General features: G+C 52.7%; 3 protein-coding genes across 3 annotated transcripts; all 3 read left to right on the top strand.

Moving 5' to 3' along the window:
* The first annotated feature begins 11 nt into the window (after positions 1–11).
* CSUI_002708 (uncharacterized protein) lies at positions 12–5,317 on the top strand. The gene is made up of 2 exons (XM_068062907.1): positions 12–199; positions 1,057–5,317. The coding sequence occupies exon 2, from the start codon at positions 4,097–4,099 to the stop codon at positions 4,460–4,462; it is 366 nt and encodes a 121-aa protein (XP_067925119.1). The 5' UTR covers positions 12–199; positions 1,057–4,096; the 3' UTR covers positions 4,463–5,317.
* Positions 5,318–5,879: 562 nt separating this feature from the next.
* On the top strand, positions 5,880–9,749 carry CSUI_002707 (rhoptry kinase family protein rop39). Its single transcript, XM_068062906.1, has one exon. It carries the CDS (start codon positions 7,093–7,095, stop codon positions 8,803–8,805), a length of 1,713 nt encoding a protein of 570 aa, XP_067925118.1. The 5' UTR covers positions 5,880–7,092; the 3' UTR covers positions 8,806–9,749.
* A 2,696-nt stretch (positions 9,750–12,445) lies between these two features.
* On the top strand, positions 12,446–22,026 carry CSUI_002706 (chromodomain helicase dna binding protein chd1 swi2 snf2). The gene is made up of 6 exons (XM_068062905.1): positions 12,446–16,323; positions 16,772–16,869; positions 17,595–17,743; positions 18,664–20,492; positions 21,121–21,277; positions 21,697–22,026. The coding sequence occupies exons 1-5, from the start codon at positions 13,977–13,979 to the stop codon at positions 21,186–21,188; spliced, it is 4,491 nt and encodes a 1,496-aa protein (XP_067925117.1). The 5' UTR covers positions 12,446–13,976; the 3' UTR covers positions 21,189–21,277; positions 21,697–22,026.
* The last annotated feature ends 191 nt before the right edge of the window (positions 22,027–22,217 follow it).

Raw genomic sequence — 22,217 nt, 5'->3', positions numbered from 1 at the left:
CCAGCGTAATGCTCGCTTTGTCGAAGGAGGGAAGTCCTTACGCGTGTAGGAGGCACCGTGAGAGGGGAAAGACGTGCTCTCGGATTTCTAGAATAAGCAGAGCGTCTTCTTGTTTTGTGCCTTCTCTCCCTGTCCTCTGTCCTTTGTACCTGCCAGGTATCAGCGGATTTCCGGCAGAGGCTCGAAGGGGTGCTCCGCGGTAAGCAAGAGTTTGTTTCTGTGTGAGTGTTTAGAGCGCGAAGCTGTCAGGCTGTCCGTCGTGTAGACAACGTTTTAGTGCTAGGATTGATATAGGAAAGGCAGCAAGGACAGCATATATTCAATGCAAACAATACAGTATGGTTTTTCATCGTTGCTCTTCTGACACCCTGTTGTATGCGCGCGAGTTGAGCCGTTGGTCCCCCAGAGAAGATAAGTAATTTCCTGATCTGTTAGCAGCTGAACAGGGATTGGAAATAAACACCCGAAGCACAGGTGCTCCCGAATCTTAAGGATGCGATCTGGGTGTCGTTGCTTTCAGTCAGTCGGGAGTAGCAGGTGCCTCCAGTGCCGGCCACTACTAGCTATCTTTCGCCTCAAGTAGCCTGCTCCCCTTGGACTTCCAGCGACCGATTTTCACCTCAGGCTCCCCTGGTGGTTGCTCGACGAATTCGCTGCATACAAACATGTGTCTCGAGNNGCCATACAAAAACGTCTCGAGTCGGCAACGGCACATCTTGTTTTTTGAAGCGTTGTGTTCCCGGGGACTCTGAGTATAGGAGGCCCCAGCAAGTAGAGAGATTGCTTCGACTTCTCAGTCGTTTTTGTATGGCAGATGGGAGCAAGTACAGCTAGGGAGTTGAAGAGACGGGAAAGGGGCTCCAGGAAGTTACGGAATTTCATAAGATGTTATCGGGCTTGCCCGAGGTGACTCTGAAAGGAGATTGTTGGCGACGATTCACGGTTTGTCAGGCCTGTCGTCTCCCCTGGAGCTGAGGCGTTTCAAGTAGCCTCGAGCCCGAGTGCTTCAGAGGTGACCGGAGCGGTCTCTTATTGTGTCTTTCTGTTTTGTCGTAGACTTCAGTTGCAAGGAGGGCTGGCTATCCAGTCCGTGGCAATTACTTCGCGGCGTTTATCTAACTGAGAACAGCGAAGAATCGGTTCCGCCCGATGCTGAAGTGTATCAGGACATTATGGCGTGGATTACGTGGGAGGAGAAACCAGAGGAAAGTGAAGCGACGAACATGGTGCAAGACGGAAGAGTCAGAGAAGAGAGACAGAAAAACGAGCTCCTCTACCACCGTTGGAGGAACTCCCGGTTTTTGCAGCTTGTCAGGGATTCAGTAAGGTGACTAGCTTCGCTAGGTTTTCACTTCGTCTTCCCGAGTGTACGCCGGTGTATGTCTCGAAGCCCTGTCTCTTAGCTTAGTCGGAAACACTGCTGGAGACACCTGCGGGGCGCACAGCGAGTATGGTGGCAGTAACTCCTATTTCTTTGGGCTTTCTCTGAGCAGCCGGGACAGGCGCACAGTTCGTGATTCCGATGTCCCAGCATCATAGGGACAGCGGAATTGGCCGAAGATGACTGGGTTAAAAGCACATAGCAAGAAAACGGTGTGAGGGGATTATGCCAGCACTGACTTTATGGTGTCAGTGCCGAATCTCCGGTTCCACGCCTGGGAGCAGTCGCAACGACTCACGAGTCTCATAGCGCCCCTACGGGCTCTCCTTGCTCTAACTGGCATTCATACTGAAGCCCAGGACGCAGCGGAACGCTCTTTGGGTCCCCCGCACAGCCCTGAAACGGCGCGCCGTCTGTGAGTGTTGATATTCGTCCTTTCGTCATTTTGCACCACGTGGCGGACTGCTGAAGAACCTATTTATGCTTTGAGACCGAGGACGTACAGCGCTGTGCTGTCAATGGAAGCGACGAAGCTCGAAGCAAGCCGAGTTCTCGCACGAGCAACCGCCATTACGTTCCACAGTACACGGACCACAGCGCAACAGATGCACCCAGTCTAGATAGGATACACACGGCCCCAGAAGATCTTGGTGCGTGCCTTTGGAGTGTTCGCGAAAGGCACATCTGTTTCTATGATCGGATCATTTTATCCTCTTCGCGACGCACTTCTCTACTTCACAAGGAGCGACCCAGGACCGAAAAAAACCGCGACAGGCAACATCTTCAATAGGCAAATACTGGATGTATACTAAAGAGACTACAAGTTGGCGTTAGCCTGCACACTCTGTGCTTCCCAGAAAGTTACGCAACACTCCGGACCGCCGATCGCCCGCCGCAGATTCACCAGCGAGGTGTGTACGAGTCTTTAGTGCGGTTCGTTCTCTTCAGGGACCTGGGTATCCGTATCGGGTTCATTCTGACTCTGCGACTTCCCTTCGTGCCCCTGCTCTGCCTCACCACTATCCCGTGTTTCTTCCCCGTCGGACTCATGCCCGTCCGTGCTTTCGTCGTGGTCAGGAGTCACGTCTTCATCGTGCTCCTCAGACTGCAGGCTGTCGGAGGGAGACGCGCTTCCCGTCCCGTGCGGCCGCCCGGTAAGAGTCTCTTCCAGTCCTGAGGTTTCCGGCTCCTCCGGTGTATCTTCTCTAGCCTCGACTTCTTTTTTGTGTTCTTCTCCTGTATTGGTGTCAGTTTGCTCCCCTTCTAGTCCTGAGGTTTCCGGCTCTTCCGGGGTGTCTTCTCGAGCCTCGACTTCTTTTCTGAGTTCTTCTCCTGTATCGGAGTCAGTTTGCTCCTCGACTCCCTTGACGCCGGGTTGACCGCCAGTTTTCTCTTGGTGATCTCGGTCCCCGTGGTCCGCCACATCTTTCTCGGCGTTAACGTCGCTCGCATCCTGACCAGTCAGCTTCTTCAACTTCTCGGCAGTTTCCTGCTCTTGAGCTTGGAGTGCCTTCTCCAGCGTTTCAAGTCGCTGGAGTCTTTCTAGCTGAATCTGCTGATCAAGCAGCAGCTGCTTCATCTGGGCCATCTGCTCCAGCTGGAGGCGGTTCAACAATATCTCTTGCCGGTCCTGAAGTTTCTTGAGTTGAAGCAGCTGCGAAGCGTTCAACTGCTCACGCTCGTGTTGAAGAAGTTCTGGATCTTGCTCTGGCTGACCGCGGAGTTGTTCTTGATGCCTCTCGCGCAGCTCCTTCTGCTGTTCTCTCTGTTGTTCATGCAACTCTTTGAGCTCTGCTGACAAGGCCGAGTGCAGCTGCTGTCGCTGTAAGGCGTGTGCTTCCTGAAGTCTGACTAGCTGCTCATTCTGCAAACGTTGAAGCTTGTTGAAATCCAAGTGTTCACCGCTGATAGAGGAAGACGACGCTTCTGTCGTCGCACTCCCGCCTGCTCGGTGCCTAACAGGACCTTGCTGGCGCAAGTCCGGCTGAGAGGCCGGCGTGGCTTTCGGTGTCAGCTCCTGCTCATCCAGCGCTGCCGGATTTCTCCAGCCTGTCTGCTGTCCAAAGGCCAGTGGTACTGGCTCAGACTGCAAAGGCCCGCTGGCTCCTGGCCTCCACCCAGCGGGTGCGGGCGGGACAAACTGCCTCCAGTTGGGGACGAACTGAGGCCAAGGGAACCCGTACTGGAGCGCGCGCCGCGAAGACCCTGCGCTTGCCTGTCCATAAGGCCTCTCCATTCGATCCCGATACTGGCTGTTAGCGACCTGATCGTGTTGGTAGCCCATGAGCCCCAGTAGACGACGCTGCTGGGGTGGACTTCCTTCCGCAGTCGGAAAGTCAGTGAGGAGATCAGGGTTCAGCAGCTCGGGCAAGCCAGGGTCGGATGTGCTGTCCGCCGATGTTTTGTTTTCGGGTTTCTTTTGCTCTTTCTGCAGATCCTGCATGAGAGCGTCGATATCGAGAGGTGGTGCCTCGCCTTGCTGAGGAGGCGCCTGGGGAGGGAGCGTTGACTCTTGAGGAGGCTGACTCTCCTGCTGCTGGGTGCCCTGTGCATTGCTCTGTGAAGAGGAGTAAGATGCTGAGGAGGCAGACGCTGTAGCCGAGCCGAATCGGCCGTACACAACCCCACCGTTGGGCGTTCGCCATGTGTGAAGCTGGTTGAGCTGAGACCTGAGCTTTTGCTGCACCTCCTCGTTAACCTGCTTTTGCAGTTGGGATGCCTGCTGCTGCATGCGCTGTAGCTCCTGCGGCATCCCCGGCAGCTGCTGTGGCTGCATCATCATGGGAAACGGAGCTGAGGGCTGCTGCAGTAATGTTGACGTCTGAGGGAAGGGCAAGGCACGAGGGATCTGTAGAGGCCAGAACTGCGACTGAGGCTGCTGTCCCCAGGAGAAAAAGGCATTCGGGTCCACTTGTAATCGCCGCGGCAAGCTTCGCTTTAGTTGCCGTTCTTGAAACTTTCCACTTGTTCGCACGGACTGAAGGTCGCTCGAAAGCGGGGCTGTCAGCCGCCGTGTTCCCGAGACCGCATTGCTGGCAGACCCGGTGCCTCCAAAGCGTGGAACAAACTGTTGCCAGCTGAAGTCAGTCCCACCGCGTTGGTTCGGCGCCTGGTTCTGCACTAGCCCTGCCGGGACAGAAGGAAAGGCCTGCTCCCGTATGAAGTCAGGTGCCGTACGCCCGTGTGGGGCGTTTGGAAGAACCGCCGTTCTCACATTTGTCGGGATAACTTGTGGCTGGTTGAACCCACTCTGGCCGTCTGGTGTGGTCAACTGATTGTTTTCTGCTTGAAGCTCCACCGGGGCAGCCGCTACATTCTGTTGCCACCTCAGGTTGTCCAATGTCTCCGTAGCCACGTCATTTGGAAAAACAGCTGTCCTCACGTATGTCGGAATAAACTGCTGCCAGCTAGCAGAGTTCGCCGAAGGGACAAAAGAGGCCCAAGGGACGTACCCTTGCCCGGGGAACGCTTGGAGCGTACGTGGGAGCTCAGTCGAGTCCATAGCTTCCCGCGCCTGGAGCTCAGGGTTGTCTACGCTTTTTTCACTTCGAAACTGGCCAGCCACGGAACGATGCTGGGCCGCTTCCGTTAACACTCCCAAATAGAAAAGGACCGAAACTGTCCAGAATAAAAGCATTTCCCCCTTCGGTTTCTGCCGCCATCTGCCCGTCCCAAGCAGGGAAGATGACTCCATGGTTGCTAAAACAGATGATCTGAAAAGATATATTTCAAGCCCAGACGGAAAACCTGGAACAAATGGAGGCCACGTCACGCAGAGAGAGCCAATTTCCACCTAAAAAAAACGACAAAAAAGTGAAAGCTTAGACCAGCCAGCAAACCACGGTAGCTCAGCTGCCTGTCGCCTTACGCCGCGGGGCGATACGGTCAACCTGAACACACGGACAGCTGACAATTTGCCAGCCGACGCAACAAAAGGTAAGTGAACAGTTGTGAACCTGGGTCCTACTGACCAGCTAGCAGAGGAGCACTGCTTGGCTTTCGCCTCGGTAGGGACACGCAGGCCAACGAGCATCGCACGAGATGAGGAACAATCCGAGCACCAGAGCAACCACGCACATGATATTCTATAAGGAAAGCAGAAAGGCCCTCACCTTCCCACCAAAGCAGCAGTTTCTTCGTTGCTGATACGTACCTCAAGAGATGCGGGTGTCGGTAGTTTTGCGTAGCGAGATGCTTTCCAAGGAGTTAGGCGGTCTGGTTAGCTACCATGTTGAGAAAACAGCGGACAGCTCGCCTCCAGAGAATAATACGCCTGTCTCCGGAGATACAGAAACGCCAAACATTCACTGGTCTGATCCCCGAGACAGCCGGAAGTCAACGGAGTTCGATGCTCAGTGTGCCTACTGAGCTGCGCACTCCGCAGGGCTCGCTGGGAGTTTCGCGGCGGCGGCGTGCTTAGCGCGTATCCCGTCGGCCTCGTGCTGATCAACTAGCTGAAATGCTGTGTGTCTGTTTGCCGCTTCCGCCTGCTTTACAGCCACTGCAGGAAGCTGTCAAGTTCTAGGAACTCCGCGCTTCAGAGGAGGCCATGCGGCCCGTGTGGAATAAACTGCTGCTGCCAGTCCTGCAAGAGGTGCCGTACTCGCGATGATTTTCTTGGTGTACCGGCGGCCGTAGCGCAGACACTAGATAGGGGACGCTTCCTGGTGTCACTGTAAGCCTCTGCGTGCATCCGCCTGTGTACCTGAGTGTGGGTAGAAATGCTTCCAAGGTTCACGATGCATCGAGTGCTACTCCCTAGCCGCGCCTGTGCACATTTCCATTGGTGTACCAACTCACTCATGGTCAAGTTGCAACGTCGGGCGGCGGCCCCTGAACCCCTGTAAAGGAAGATTCGGAATTATGAAAGCTCCCTCCGCCTCAGCGACAATTATCGTCACTGAAAGTGCGAAAGGTACAGTCACCCTTGCTGAGCGAGACGAGTATGGTAGTTGGCCCACCAAACTCCCGCGGAAGACGAACCCGGCGGTCTCAACCCGCTTCCGCGTCCCAGGCTTTCCTCCGTCTGTAAAGGGGCCAAGCGTTAGGTAATCTTTCGACAGCACAGTAGGAGTATGCGTGAATACTCTCGCTTTTTTCAGCAGGTCACCGAGGGCACCGCTCTTCGCGGGACATTCGAGCTAGCTGGCGTCGTCACGGTCCTCTACCGGTGCTCTCCCCAGACGACGTGAGGCCTTGAGTTCCTCTGCTGTTTCTTCGCTTATGTCGCCGAATGCCCAATAGTGATGCCACCGAAGGTTACTGATGTACAGGCGGCCTCACCCGGTGGCCAACCTCTAGTGCAATCTGGGTCTCGGGGAGACACCGGGGAACTCGGAGGGCAGCTAGCGAGAGCAATGAGATTCCCTTCATGCATGCGCAGCGGTGTCCAGCTGCAGGCGGCACGCAGGTTGAGTCCCAGCTGTATCGTCTGCACAGGAGGCAGGTCTCAGCACTTAGTCTTGTACAGGGCCTCTCTTTTCTCTACTCGTCTGACTTGCGTGCACTTCGCTTGTGCACGTCCTCCAGTTCGTCAAGGCTGCGTGCCACGAGAAGATTTGGCGAGTGTCGTTTGGGTTGCTTGCCCACCGAGTGAGGCTCGTGGGAGTGTTCTGCAAGACATGTCTCGACTGTACGGCAAGCAGAAAGCTGCTACGAATTGAGTGACATTTCTTCTTCTGCTCGGAACTCCAGACAATATACGGGACTCCATGGCGTCACTGAGAGGGAGAAGTATGCTAATTACTGCTGCGGGGGCCCCTGTTCGAGCCTTCCTCGCTTTCATTTTGTTTTTCATTTTCGGGTGGACAGAAGAGTTGCAACCTCTGTACAGCGGAAGGTACATCATTCCCGGTGCACTGTGTCAAGATGAACCGTCCGTCGCTGGCAGCGGGCAGTTCGACTTAGGGGAAGGTCCAGGCCGATTTGCACGCGGAGGAAGCCCACTGCGCGTATCCTGGAGTGAGGAGGCCGTCGCCCGCGGGCGCCTCGGGCCTTCCTTCTTGGTTCTGAGAGGCACCAGCTCAATTTTGTCGAGGGTCGCAAGGTCTCTCACTCGTGCAGCCGGGGGGACCGAGCGGCTGCTCTTCCTGACGAGCGACCAGCAGGCGGGATGGATGACTCCGCAGGACGAAGCGGGCCAGAGATTGATAGCCCAGGCTGTTTCGGCCTTGGCTCCGGGGTCTCCGCAGCAGGTTGTGTCAACCCGGCCACTGAGCATATTGGACAGGGTTCTCCCCCTAGACAGTGTATTCATGGTGGAATCGGGCGGGCCTGTCGACAGTTTCGAGCCACAGCTTTTTCAACGGAAAGAGTGCCTGGGCAGCGGAAGTCGTAACCTCGTCGTGGCGGCCGTCAAGCCGACGCCAGAAGAGAGGCCCGGTGCTTTGTCCCTCATGAAGCTCGGGACTGCTGCTCCCCGCTCGGCAAAGATGGTGGCAGCTGTGCAGAGCTTAGCAGCGAAAGAAGAACCGAAGGCCAGCCAGGCGCAGCACGGGACCCGGGAACCACGACCTCCGCCGCATTCTCCTAGTTTAGATCGGGTTGCAATAAGGGTAGCAGTGACAACGTGGCCTCCTATCCGCACAGAGCAGGAAGCTGCGAGTTATCTCGAAAAGAGAAAAGCAGAGCAGCAAAAAGTACAGGATGTCCTCCCACAGGGACTTTCGCCTGCTGACCTTGAGAGTAAGCTTGGATTTGTCGTTCCCAGGCATACTGGGCGGATTGCAGGAAAGGCTGATCTCCTCGGGAGGTCAGGGCAGACGACAGTGCTTAACGCTGTTGAGGTGTTGAAGCCACTCGCCTGCGACTTGTTTACAATTCTGCCACGCGTGGAGGATTCGCGCGCGAAAGTGTTCATCGCTAAGAGAATTCTGCAACTCGGCGCGTTCCTTGAAGCAGCGAACCTTGTGCATCGAGACATTAAACTCGAGAACATCCTATTGGATACACGCGGGCAACTCTATATAACGGATTTCGATACCGTTGTCAAAGCAGGAGAGCCCTTGAATTGTGTGGACCACCCTTCGCCAGGTTTTGCTCCTCCGGAAGTCGTCAAATGCGTTTTAGATACATCACAAAGGGTTCTCGCCAGCCCGAGGTCGGACGCGTGGAGCATTGGTTGGTTGGTTTGGGAAGTCCTCTGCAGAAGCCAGCCATTCGAACTCCCTGAGCAGGCCCCTGACCACATCAGAAATTTGGGGGCACTCGAGTATCTCAGCTCCTTGAAAGAGCAAAACACAAGAAAAGTCGATTGGAGCCGTTGTCGTTCCGAAGTCGGTGCAGATCTGCGGGAGGTGGTGGAAAGCTTACTGGATCGAAATCCTCACACGAGAAGCAGCTTGGTCGAGATTTTCACGAAACACGCTCTTTTCCAACGAGGACGTCTTCGCGCCTCAACAGAAGGGACTGGTACTTCTGTTTGAGGACCCGCTTCGCGGCGGTTACGCTGGGATGGAAGGACAAGTCGGACAAATAGGTACGATTGTTCTTGGTCAAGGTGCCGTTAGGACTGCAGCCAGATGGGTCGTCGCTTCGACAGCTATGTGTGTGTAGAGGCTGCTCCAGGTGACCGCGCACAGGCACACGGGGGGAGGGGCGTCTAGAAGACTACCCTTTTCCGTTGAGTGCTGCCCTGCTTTGGAAGACGCATCGCGTATCAGCTGCAGTGTGGCCGCGCCACTATTGGCTCTTGCTTGTTCTCCATCTACCGACCCTTCAAGCGAGGTTGCGGGCCTCGACAAGATCTGCCAACGCGGCTCCGGGGCCACGACATAGATGGTTGGAGTTGTTTTTTTATCTTCTCCTAGCATCTGAAGAAACGCAACAGTCTGGCCACTCGCCATCTTCGGTGCTGAGAGGATTTCCCCTACTCCCATCACGTCGGGGCCGGAACTAGTAGCTCTTTTTGTCGCGCTTTCGGAACGTTCACGCTTCAAGTTTACTGCGTGTGGAGGATGGATGGTCTTGGTTCTCGTCTGCTCCTTCAATCATAGAGACGGTGTGTCGACTTCGGCGAGCAAGCTTATTCTGTTTCCAGGTTTTTCTGCACCGCACGCAGGTCACGCGGGACGGGCTGGGTGCAAGAGTCAAAGGCACTACGGCTAACGATGACGCGGCCCTCCTTATACTCTCTGGTTGGGTCGCTCTCGCCAGTCCGGACGGCGTACCGCTCTTCAAGTTTCCTTTCATAGAAATTGTCACGGTTTCTCCCGTATGCATAGCCTTTTGATTTTCCGTCACGGCCTTGATATGAAGTCATAACAAGCGCAACATATGAGAAGACTTTCCCGTCGCACCTCTTTGGTGGTTAGGATTGCTTTTTTTCTCCCTGCGAGACTAACTTGTCCCCATATGATTGGACTGGTGAATTTCCGGCTATCGCCTGGTGCGCTCGAGTTAACTACGACCGGCTTTTTGTCCAGACTTCTCATTTGCCTAACCGTTCCTCGGCGTCTCATCGCAGGCAGTCCGTATGAAAGTGGGCACCGACTACACACAGGCGTGACACTTCAAGGATAGTACTTGCTGCTGAGGAGCATGAATGATTGACTTGCCAAGCTGCACACAGCATCGACTGACCGAGGGAGGAGGAGTCTGAGGATACCTCACGCACCAGTGGCGGATGTAAAGAGATACAACAGGCAACACCGTTCTTAGTGTATTGTGCTTTGCGGAGCACAGGGTGGAACATCAGTGAGGTCACCAGTATTGCCTGTAACAATCTCGAGAACGGTCACACCGTCAAGGATACAGCCTAACTTGTCTTCGTGCACACTCTGGCACAACCACCTGAAGTGTGCGCCCCCAAGGTCTCGCGCTGCTGAATCCCTAGCTGCCTGGTCGTAGTGCATCTACGAAGACCGCTGACACGGGAACAGCGGCCTGTCTGTGTCTCGTTCGGCCGAGGCTATGCGGGTGATAGGGGACCAACGAGTTATGCTGAGACCTGTGGGGACAGTTCTGAAGAAAGGGCCGGAGTTCCAGAGCGCTGAGGTGGTAGTGCGGTCCAGTATGGTACACGCTGTCAGTGGCCCAGGTGTCCGTGTCTGCCGTTTAGAGTGCTGTAGGAGGTTGCAAGAGTCTCCTTCAGTACATGAACCCACTCCATCCTCGCTTGCCGGACGGCCGCCCGATTTTGTCAATGGCGTTCTCTGTAACTTGTGTAAGCTACTAAGACTTACGCTAAGTTCCGGGCGAGCATGCGATTAGACCGCATGATCTCTCTCTATCCCCACTGAAACAGGAAGAGTTTCCTGATGACAAGAGTCCTCTTCCATGGGGAAGACTAGTTCCTCTGGCGGTTGCAAGGCGGAAGTACCTCTACCAGACCTCGGGGGCACGGCAGCGGGGGCGCCGTCGCGTTTACTGGGCAGGCAACGACATCGTCCGCGCGTTCAACGAACCGTCTGTTTCGTGACCCGGAGACGAAGACAGAAGATATCGGTGCTCGCAGGAGATTCGCGGCAAATAATGAAGATTTGAGCCCAACCGCGGCGAGCATCGCCTAAGCAGGAAGACCGCCAACCACTAGAGAAAAGCAGCTGGGTGACCAGTTGGAGTGGAAGCGACGTTCAGGAATGCGGTTGGATGTGAAGGCGCGGTGACGACACCGAAGCTAAGGTGGAGCAGGATGTCCCCGTGCAGGCGCTGAATTGTCAATGGAGAGCGGAGCAAGCGAGCGCCCCGTCAGCTACGTGAGACAGCGCGACTGACCTGGAGTTTCCACACGAGTAGTGACAGCTCGTGGCACACGGCCAGAGAACTTGCTGCTCTACGGGGAGGTCATTTTCTCGTGGGGCATGGAAGCTTTAATTTGTGCCACGGGCCGAGTCAAACAGTGCTGCGTGCATGTCTCCCTAGCAGCACCACGTGTCAGCGGCTGCTCTGAAGTGGGGTAGTGGTCGCTTAGTAAAAGCCCCGAAGCAAGTCATTGTGACCTTCCCTTGCCTCGCTGTCTGATGCGACTGGAGACTGGACCGAAGGTGCCGGAGAAGGACACGAAATAATGCCCTTCCCTTCGAGGCCTCTTTGGACTGGCGGCACCGGTGCCTGGTACGCGTGAAAACGTGGGTCAGCCCCGTATGCGCAGTTGAGCAATTAGGTCAGAGTCCCGTGACCGTCGGACACGCGAGTCCCTCTCGAGGCTCGGCTGGGGCCGTCAAGATAGTGCCTGTTGGACGGGAGCCCGTGTTTGCTAAGCTCTCCTACAGACTACGGAGCTTGTGAGTCCACACACGTAACGTGAATGCAACTGGTCTTCATAAAGCACCAGAAAACGGGCAACCCTTTCCACGGCCCTCTCCGGAGATCGGTCGCACTGGCCGTTACCTGCGACCAGTAGCTCCCAGCCGACGTCGGTAGCAGGGGCAGCCCCGACGATCGTGCACCTGAGACAACCCGGTATAGCGTCCCCAGTCGCTGTGCTTGGAGTCAGTTTCCGGCGCCTTCGCTGCTAAGAGGAGATTTGCGCTACGCTTGGATTGACTGGGTGCGACCGGCAGGACTCCAGCGCCACGGCCAGGATGCAGAAGGGGGTTTAGGGTGCTAGTGGGTCCCTCGAGATTCTAGTGGCGACTTCATTGCTGCTCTGGCGTCTCTCAGGAAATGCAAGCGTTTCTTGTGAGCAGGTAGCTGTTGCTAGGTCGGTCTTCCAGGTGCCAGCCTTCGGCCTGATTTGCCGGACAAGTGTGCATCGTGTCCATACGACCATGCTGAGTTGTTCCCCAAATCTCCACTTCCACGTTCCCAAGCTGAGCCATGCATGTTTCCGTGTATGCTGCAAGGATTCGGGGAGATTTACCATTGTTAGGAAGGCCTGCATAAATATACGGACAACGGTAACCCGGTCTTAACATAGCTGACGGACGACAGAACAGGCGCCGCGACACCACGTCGCGCCTCCCCTGGTAGTTGTCCCGCAGGAACGGCTTCTCGTCCGAATTAATAGCGCCAGGCCGAGGAAAGAAACGACGCAAAAAAAGACGTCGCCTTTTTATGCTCCTAAATGTAGGGGACGCTCGGATGCACCACAAGCATCCCTCCTTACGCGTGTTCTGCTGTGAAGTGGCGGTGACGGCGGGTTTATACCGACCTACATGCTGGGTATACAGCGGGCGAAACGGCAGCTGCGCCACCGCTGGAATATTGGCGCACTTTGCCCTCTCCCATGCCTGTTGTTCGTCGATCTCCCCCGTTTCTTTAACCTGGAAGTCTGCCACGTCTGGAGTTAATGCATGGCTTTTAACCGGACAACCAGGTGTTTTTATCTTCCGGAGCGTGACGGTCCTGGCGCTAGTGCCAAAGGACCTACGCCTCCCCACGCGTTCATGCCCCCCCTACACGGTTTTCGTCTCGCCGGCACCGCGCTTTGCCTGCGACGCGTTTTTCCCTAAGCAGCCGGGCCAGCTGTATTTCCCTGACCGTGCTCGGCGAGTACCCTTCCCTCTTTTTCCGAGTGTGTTTTGTTTCCATTGTTGCTGCCCAACATGCTGCTTTCGTGAGACTCTTTTCGAGTGGCTGTCGCCCTGGATCACCGTTCACGGACGAGGAGCAGGGTTCTCAAGTCGCATCAAGTCTCGAATATTCATATTAGACGCAGAAGTATCCTGGGCGGGTCTTCCTCACTTTTGAGCTATGGTGCCGTCTCCGTTGGAATATTCTTCTGCGGTTCTTCTCCCTTCTCCGGTTACTTCTGAAAAGTGCGGCCCGTGGCCGTCGTGCAGCTTCCAGTATTCCACTAATTTTGGACGCATGCGTTCACTGCTATTGTCAGCCTCTCTTTTCCTCCTTCTTCCGTCCAATTTCCTAGCTTCTGGAATATATTTCTCTGACTCGTACCAAGGCTCTTTTGCGGCCGGCACCGTACCAGTCCCCCCGTCCTACCGCCCGGGTCCCTTCCCCGTGTCTCTCCCCTAGTTTGGTTTTTTCGTCTTGTCCGTTGCCAGGGATTCTCTTGGCAAGCACAGAGAAGACCCCTGTTGCTGTGTTTACTTCTCCTTGAAGCTCCCGAAGGGTTTCTGGAGGCCGTTGACGTGATACAGTCTTTCCACGTTCAGTGGCATTCGGCCTCAGCCGTGACTTCCTCCACCATCATCAATCTTTCGAGCTTCGACCGGTTAAACCGTTCGCGTTCTCTTGAATCAACGACTTTGCTTACATAAACGACTCGCTATATCTGGGATCCTTTTGTTTCCTTCTAGCCACCTCGGGAAATACTAACTAACGCCTGTTCGGTTCCTTCGGGGGAGATCGCCGCTCCTTAGCAGCGGTTCAATCTACAAGGGTCTCCTGTGCCCTCGGGAACCGCGCGTCTGCAATCGTTCAATAACGTGCAGGCACCTGGCGTCACGTAGCTGCAACACGTATCTTACTTTTGTGGCCGTGCATTCTCAGTGGTAGTCGACTGACCGCAATCGTGCAGTGTTCATGCGAACAGAAGCGGAGTGCCGTCTCACGCACAGACTTTCCCCTGTTCGCTGGAGACGAGCCGTGTACAAAGTATGTCACCGTTGTGACGCCGCTTGGGTGATTTTTTTTGCGTTGTCCGCACACATCGTTGCTTTCAGAAAGCGTTCAGGGAAGTTTTCGCGTCGCCATGCAGCCCCCGTCGGTCGGCTCTATAGGCCCCCCTGGGGGCGATGTTATGCCCTATCCTCAAGGGCAGACACTTCAAGGTTCGCATCCGAGTCCGCCCAGTCAGCAGCAGCCAGTTATGCAGGACCCGGCTCAGAGTCTTCATCACCATGGACCTCATCTGCAGATTCCACAGCAGCAGCTTCAAGGTATGGCAATCCCCCAGTTGCCCCATCAGCTACAGTCGTTTCAGTTATATCAGCACTTCAAGCATCTCCAGCAGGCCAGGCCTAACCCCGGAGGATCCCAACCAGTATTACTCCCTCACAACGTCAAGCTCGATGGAAATTCACAACAACCGCTCACGTTACAACAACGGCAGTTTCTTTTCCAGCAACAGCAACAGTTACTTCAACAAAATCAGCTGCATCAACTTCAGCAGATGCGACAGCAGCAACAGCAACTCGCTATGGTGGCAGCAGGAGCCGGGGGCCAGGCTGTCCGTGCGACTCCTGGGAACCCCTCAGCAGGTCCCGCGGTTCTCGGGGCGTGGCCTCAGCAGTTGCCTCGGGCGGGAGGTGTCCCTTCTGATGCTTCTGTCCCTTCTGGTAGTACCGTAGGTTTGCCTAACACGGGAGCAGCTCCACCGGAGAACGAGCACGTGTCGCCTTCAGGTGCTGACTGTAAGCCAGGGGGGAAGGCTGGAGGGAGAGGTAAGGAGGAAAACGGCAATAGCGAGGCGGGGTCGTCGGATAGTAGTGGTCCTGGTTCTGAAGATGAGAGAACTCACAACTCAATGAACGCGGGTTGTCCGTCTTCCGCTTCTTTATCATCTTCAACGGTCAACAATACCAGTAGCACTCAATCGTCGTCACCCTCATTTCCTCATCTTGGTGGGACTGCACCATCCTCTGTCCTTGGCTCCGTGACTTCTGAGGAAATGTCATCCGCAAATCTACCAGGGACTGGTAGCGGCGTTGGCCAGTCTTCTGGGCCACCCCCTGTTAATACTCCTGGTGTCAGCACACTAGGGAATCTTGCTGTCCCAGCAGGTGTACCTGCCTCGTCGCTAGGCGCAGCTCAGCAGCAACATCAACAACGTCAACAGATGCTCCAGCAGCATCAGCAGCAAGCTCTCCAAGGCGGTGCGCCCCCTATGGCTTCTCAGTCACAGCAGGCCGCTCTGGGAGCCGGAGGCGTCGGACCTTCTTTCGCGACTTTTCTGTCTAACAGTGTACCCTTTGCGGGCCAGCATCAGACACCAGGTGGCCCAGGAACTGGAGCATCTGCCGTGCCTCCTGGTGGTGGCCCAGCGCCGTCTGTCTGTCCTACTGGAGCCGCTCCGAACCAGGCAGCGGCTGCACAGATAGCTTTAGCTCAGCAGCAGCATCTAATTCAACAGCAATTACTACAGCAGCAGCTTATGCAGCAACAGCTTCAGCAGTTGCATCAGCAGAACCCTTACCTAGCTCAACAGCAGTTCCTTCAACATCTTCAGCGCCAACAGTACCTTCGTCATCTTCAGCAGCTTCACGCGAACAATCCAGGCGCATCTGGCGCTCATTACGGGTCGTTCCCTGCCAGTGGTATCACCCCACCTACTCCTGCTGCCCAAGCAGCGGCAACAGCGCTAGCTGCATCCGCGGGTAGTTCTCATCCGGGTGCAGCTTTGCTTCCAGTAGCTTCAGGAGGAGGAGGTGCGGGAACGGCAACAGGAGTGGGTCCTCAGTTAGGGGTAGCATCGTCCGCTGCGGCCGTCCCGCCTGCCTCCTCCTACACGGGTTCACGGCGGTCTGCGGCATCGGCCGCGGTTGCACGAGTAAGAGAGCTTGCGGCAGCAGATGCGGCATCGGATGATGAGTCTCCTGATAATTCCTTTGTTTCAGAAGCGAGTTCTGGGGCGTCGCGTGCTAGACCTGCCTCTGTAGGGGGAGAGGCATACTACGGGGGCGGTGGAGTGAAGCCTGCGAGTTCATCCTCCAGGCAAAGACGAGGGAAGCAACACGGGGGGGGGAAGAATGACCAGAGTGGGTATTACTACTCGTCTCACGCAGTGTCTAGACATCCCGGAGGTGCAGGCGGGGATGGAGGCGGAAACACTGTACAACTGAGACAGAGGAGAAACGTTACAAGATCAAGTCGATACAGTGATATGGTAGGTGAAGACGACGAAGATGAAGAAGATTTCTTAGAAGACGAAGATGATGATTCTGAGGATGACGACAATGGAAGGAAGAAGAAACATCAACAGAGAGCTGCTGCTGCCAGTCGACGTGCCCAACAATTGCAGGCAACTGCTAGTGACCGTCAGCACCAACAACCTGGAGGCGTTGACAGGGTGCTTGATAGTCGGATCAGAGAGGACGACGGTACGCCTTTCTCACTTAACTAGCCACTGAAGAGTAGCATTGTAGAGCACCGCTACCGTTTTGGCGCATGGTTTCCAGTGCTCCTGTGATTGCCGCACCCCTCCAAGGGGGATGAGTACTGCTGGTTGCTTAACAGTGATGGTGTCTTGGTGGGGCTGACGAAGTGTTCCTTCTAGTAACATGCGTGCCGTGTCAGGGTGGCAGGTGAGCTCTCAGTTGTTCTCCAGCGATATGCCTGTCTGCACAGAGGTTTTTACTGGGGACAGGAGTCGAGGGTGGTCGATGTCTCGGTTCCTCGTTTGTTACATAGCGATGTGTCACTGTGGGATGTCCTTCGCGACGAGGAGCTTCTCCGCGTTTCGAGGGAAGGGTCTTCGACTTCATACTATCTTTGGCCTGTTGTTTAGCATAGTCTTTTCTACGGCGGTGCTGGTTTCTATATGTGCAGGCGTGGAGGAGTTCTTCATCAAGTGGCTGGGTCGAGCACATATTCACAATTCTTGGATGACGTATGACGAACTTGCGCCACTTGCTGGCATCAAGAAGGTGAGGACGAACCGCTTCTCTACACTACAGACCGTTCAGGGGCGACAGACATTTTGAGCCGTATCTCTCTCCAATTCAACACAAGGTGTCTGTTGTTCGCAGTCGTTAGTTTATTTACTGTCGCACACACAAGTCTCGCGTGTCAAATCTCACGGGCAGCATAGGCATACGTCTGCCACGGGTATATGTGTATGTGTGCATGGATATATGTAGCCAGATCTTGAACTGTGAAGTTTGCTCGTGTTTCTGTAATCCTCAAAGCGGCGTACCCACTGTGTAACCACGTTCTTGCGTAGCTACAACCGTCAGGCTTCTTTCTGCTTTTTCACCTATTTCCCTTTTCACTTCCCTTTGGTGAAATCTGTAGAAAGTAAATCACAGACGGATTCAAGGACATAGGAAAACTGAAGAGATATCCGGGAGTATCTTCAGCAGAGTTGTCATTGTAGGCGCGATTGTATTTTTTCTTGTGTAGTTTACTTTATGTCCTCACAGCTCCATCTGTACAAGGCGTGTTAAGAGCTTTAAGGTGCTCCAGAGTAAATGTTTCGACCTCTGGGGGGGAGAGGGGGGAGAGAATGGCTTGGTAGAAATGTCTACTGTTTTTATGACTTCGTAAGAGAAGAGATTCTTATAGTCATTTCATGTACTTCCAACTTTCGAACTCTGGCGTTGAAGTAACTCAGACCCCATATATGCATACTGTGTTTCTTTTTTTGTCTCAGGTGGACAATTATATAAAGAGAAGGGAAAAGCGGGAACAGGCAGCTCAGTGGATGACGCCAGATGAAGTTGAACAAGTAGAGATCGAAAGACAAATGCAACGACAAATGGACGAGGATGCTCTGATAGCCGAAAGACTTTTGTGTCGATGGTAACCAAGTTTCACTGCAATAGCCTGGACCTCTCTCTTCTTTGATGTCCAGGGGACGGGTGACTCTCTTGTCCGTATCGCACCAGTCTCAAAAATAGAAGCAGTAGTCAGTATTAGGTGACATCGCACAACGTCCGCTGTGTTGGTTCTAAAGCACGGGCAGGAAAGAGAGAGATAGATATGTCAACGAGAGAAGTGAACGGGTCTTTCTGCGTAGTTGAGAGTTTGTCAGTGTTGGGTGTTCATATGATGACAGTAGGATTGGAAGTAGATACTTGTGGATCTTTTCCTGCTGTAACGTGTATGATTGAAATCTCTAGGGATATCTTGGCGTTCAACTGTCGTGTGGTGCGCTCCGGTGGCGTCCTCAGAATCGGCGTTTGCAAGGCGAGAGTTTTTATACTAGGGAGACGATTCGTTGACCCGCTCGTTGGCTTTTCACCACCGTACACTCATTCGTTTGTCTGTAGAGACAGACAGGCACAACTCCAATCAGTAGGCACCGTCAGATACTCTGACTCTCTGCAGCTTTTTGTTACAGTCATCACAGTCATGTAGGGATTTCTTGTAGCCCTGCTTAGGTTTTGTTGCGGCGGATGACGACGACATCAAGGTGGATATTAGGAGGTGATGTCCGGAGGTGGTATCTTTTCATCTGGTCTTCGTTCATTCCCGATGGGCATTGGAACAAGGGTTCTAGGCTCACCCTCAATACACTAAACACCTTGCATGTTTTTCTTTGTTTCTTGGTTGTCTGCTAGAGTCATTTTTCTTTCTCTCAGGAAGTCCTGGTTCTTCACCAAACTTACATTGTGCTGTTCTTCCTCATCTTCGATTGAGGTAGGAAATCGATGTGTCTTTTTCGTTATGTGAACTTTGTATGCGTTAGTTGTTGCTTTGGTGTGGATTGTGTTTCGCAGGCAAGATGCGACAACAGGAGAGACTCTCTTTATTGTCAAGTGGAAGTCATGTCCCTATGATCAGTGTACACAGGAGACAAAGGAGACTTTGATTGAGCATGGGTTTAGTCACTTAATAGATGAGCTTGATGCTCGAACAGAGCGTATCAATCGTAAAGTCGCAGCATCAGCGGATCCAATGGCTTTTCGTCCTATCACAGCAAGTCCATTTGATCCGTATATGGAGACGCCGTTCTACATGCAGCAAGAAATCCGTCCAGATCCAGATAGTATGGGAGATGGGGATGATGAAGAGGACGACGAAGAAAAGAAGAAAGAAGAAAATGGAGAAGGAGGGAATAGTGGAGGTAACAATATTTCAATTCAGAAGAGTGAAGGGGGTGTAGGTACACCTTCCGTGAAAGGTGGAAATGTGTCGGGTATCAAAGAAGAACAATTAGATATGACAACAGCATCTTCCTCTTCTCTTAATGTTAAAATCTCGGGTGACGATGATATGAAGAAAGAGAACGGCGGTACTACTCTATCTGAAGTGGATGGAATGAAGAAAGAAAAGCAAGAAGGAACTCATGATCTTACTTCTTCCTCATCGTCTTCTCTCAATCCAGAAGTCAAAGGAGAAGAACAAGAGAAGGGTGGGGGTAAGGAAGGGATGAAAGGGAATGAAACTGAGATGAATGATGGAGCTCGGCGCAGCAAAGACACACATAAGAAACAACGTCTTCGTGAGTATCAGTTGTTTGGAGTGAACTGGATTCTGTCAAGATTGAAGAGAGGTGTATCTGTACTTCTAGCTGATGAGATGGGATTAGGAAAGACCGTTCAAACCATAGGTGTGACAGGACATCTCCTCTTCCGTGAAAACTTACTAAAACCCATTCTCATCTTTGCTCCCCAATCAACTATCGATAACTGGATGAGGGAGTTCTCACGATGGTTGCCTCAAGCGAATGTCGTCTGTTTTCATGGAAATGCATCTGCCCGCGAAATCATCAAGAACTATGAGCTTCAGAGAGTCGGTCAACCCCGTCCTGGTCTTTCTTCATCTGTCTTCAAGTTCGATGTGTGTGTGACGACACCTAGCATCTTGAATTGTTCGGCAGATGCAGAATATCTCCGTCGATTTCATTGGGGCCTTTTAGTTGTAGATGAAGCTCATCAATTGAAGAATATCAATAGCAAAAGGTTTATCGAGCTATCCCTCTTTGTCGTGGATCACAAGCTCTTCTTATCGGGAACCCCTTTACATAATAACTTAGAAGAACTTTGGAATCTTCTTCATTTTCTTAATCCTAGTATACATCGAGATTGCGCAGAATTCAAGTCAAGATACCATCTTGTCGAGAATCATGCGGAAGTTGGAGAACAGAAAACAGCACAACTAGCTGCTCTTCAAGCTGAACTGAATGGATTCATTCTTCGACGCGTGAAGAAAGATGTAGAAAAGAGTATGCCAAAGAAAGTCGAAAGTATTCTTCGAGTTGAAATGTCACCTCTACAATTAAAGTTCTATCGTCTCATTCTCACGAAAAACTTCGATCTCCTTGCTAAGAAAGCCGGAGGGAATCGAAGTTCTCTACAGAACATCTGTATGGAGTTAAAGAAAGTGTGTAATCATCCTTTCTTATGCCAGCCCCCTGACTGTGAGGAAGATGGAGATGAATGGAGAAGACTCCTCGTTGATGGAAGTGCTAAGATGGGTCTCCTTGATAAGCTTCTCACAAGACTGAAAGAGAAAGGACACCGGGTTCTCATCTTCTCTCAAATGGTCAAAATGCTCAATCTTCTTGCTGATTTTCTTCGCATTCGAGGATATAAACATCAGGCAAGTACCCTACGAGGGTGGATCTAGTGAGGGGGAAGAAGAAAAAAGGATGAGATGCCTTTTTGTCTTTGTGAATAGAACCATCAGTGAGAGGAAGCACGGACGGCAAGGAGTGTGAAGGGAACGTTTCTTCAGTTGCTTTCATACAACTGTGTCTGGGTGTATCGAAAAAGTTTTACATCACGGATGAATGACTTGAGACAAATGACAGCGGCGCCTAGACACTCACTCACTCGGTGTAGTCTAGACACCTATCTCGCTTACAGGAGATAGGTGTGTGTACTACATATGGGTTGTATGCGCGATTTGTGTATTCGTGTAGGTGTGTATGTTGTAAGGCATACAGCTATTCTTGCTTGGCTATGGGTTTGCTTTTCAGAAAAGCGAGATGAATATACAATAGGCATCCACGCCTCTATGTCTTCCTCAAATCAAAGAAGTTCCTTCCTGATTCTGTAAACTGCTTGTACAGAGGAGAGAGCTGAATGATGAGCTTCCTGTCCCATCTGATCTTTTCATCTAGATTTCCTTCGAAATACATTCTGTACAGGCTGGTGCTTTCTCCCAGAATAAGGCGTGGTTTCTTCTCACTATCTTCTGTCTTCCTATTCTCCCCTTTTTCTGAATTTCAGCGACTGGACGGGACAATGGCGAAGGAAGTCCGTCGAAAGGCGATGGAGCATTTCAATGCGAAGAATAGTGAAGATTTCTGTTTTCTCCTTTCCACTAAGGCGGGGGGGTTAGGAATCAATCTCACAAGCGCTGATACGGTTATTATCTTTGATTCAGGTACGTTTCCTAGACATGTCTTGATCCAGCTAGGCTATGTATTTTCCAATACAAGTCTCAATTCAGGTGAATTTACCATACAAGGCTTCACTCAGCTATGTTTTCTAAACAAGGGAATGATTGAGGGGTATGGCTTCTCAGCAAGTAGCCTTCCTTTTCACGAGGTGTCTCTATTGGGCATTATGTTCGTGAGAAAAAAAAAGAGAAATTCTTCGTGGTTTCAACAGATTCAATTCCTTGTCTTCTGTGCGGAATCATCATTCATTCTGTATATTCCCCACTGTCTAGCTTTTCGGGTTTGTTCTCCTCTCACTCGTTTTTCTTGATGTTTCTCCGAGATACGCAGTTTTCTCTTTTATCTGGGTTAAGTACATCGAGTTGTCTTTCTTAAGATATGTCTTCCTTTGTTTCTTCAACAGACTGGAACCCTCAGAATGATTTACAGGCGGAAGCACGTGCTCACCGCATTGGACAGACACGAACAGTGCAGATTTATCGCTTGGTAACGAAGGACTCAATTGAGCAGACAATTCTCGAGAGAGCTAAGGCGAAGATGGTCCTCGATACTCTTGTTGTACAGGTGCGCCAGGGGGAAGAAAGCCGGTAGCAGAAAGCCGTTCTATAGCAGGTCATGAGCAATAATGAAGACGATTTATGTAGATACATAGATCCATCGGTAGATCTAGATGTATATATGTATACATATGTATGTATGTCCGTGTTTGTTCTTTCTTTGTATCAAACAGTTCTCTGGTTGGGGCGTTCGTTATGCTCCTGCACATATCTCTAGGCACGTGTACACATGCTCCTAGGGGTTATTGGATTCCACAGGAACAAGTTCAACGACTTGCTACTGAAAACGCGGGGGTAGGTGAGATGATGATGGTGGTACGAGGAGACCTTAGGATCCGTTCTCACTTTCCTCAAGATGTGCGATACT

The sequence above is a fragment of the Cystoisospora suis genome (genome assembly GCF_002600585.1).
Source record: "Cystoisospora suis strain Wien I chromosome Unknown contig_1125, whole genome shotgun sequence".
In the NCBI taxonomy this organism is placed as follows: domain Eukaryota; phylum Apicomplexa; class Conoidasida; order Eucoccidiorida; family Sarcocystidae; genus Cystoisospora; species Cystoisospora suis.
Note: the sequence above shows the minus strand (reverse complement) of the source record. Positions and strands in the feature narration are given on the sequence as shown.

Excerpts from the sequence above, each read along its gene's own strand:
- CSUI_002706 (XM_068062905.1), top strand. The coding sequence starts at position 13,977 with ATGCAGCCCCCGTCGGTCGGCTCTATAGGCCCCCCTGGGGGCGATGTT. Across the intron at positions 16,870-17,594 it reads CACTTGCTGGCATCAAGAAG|GTGGACAATTATATAAAGAG; the intron begins GTGAGGACGAAC and ends TTTTTGTCTCAG. Across the intron at positions 17,744-18,663 it reads GAAAGACTTTTGTGTCGATG|GCAAGATGCGACAACAGGAG; the intron begins GTAACCAAGTTT and ends TGTGTTTCGCAG.
- CSUI_002707 (XM_068062906.1), top strand. The coding sequence starts at position 7,093 with ATGGCGTCACTGAGAGGGAGAAGTATGCTAATTACTGCTGCGGGGGCC.
- CSUI_002708 (XM_068062907.1), top strand. The coding sequence starts at position 4,097 with ATGCCTGCTGCTGCATGCGCTGTAGCTCCTGCGGCATCCCCGGCAGCT.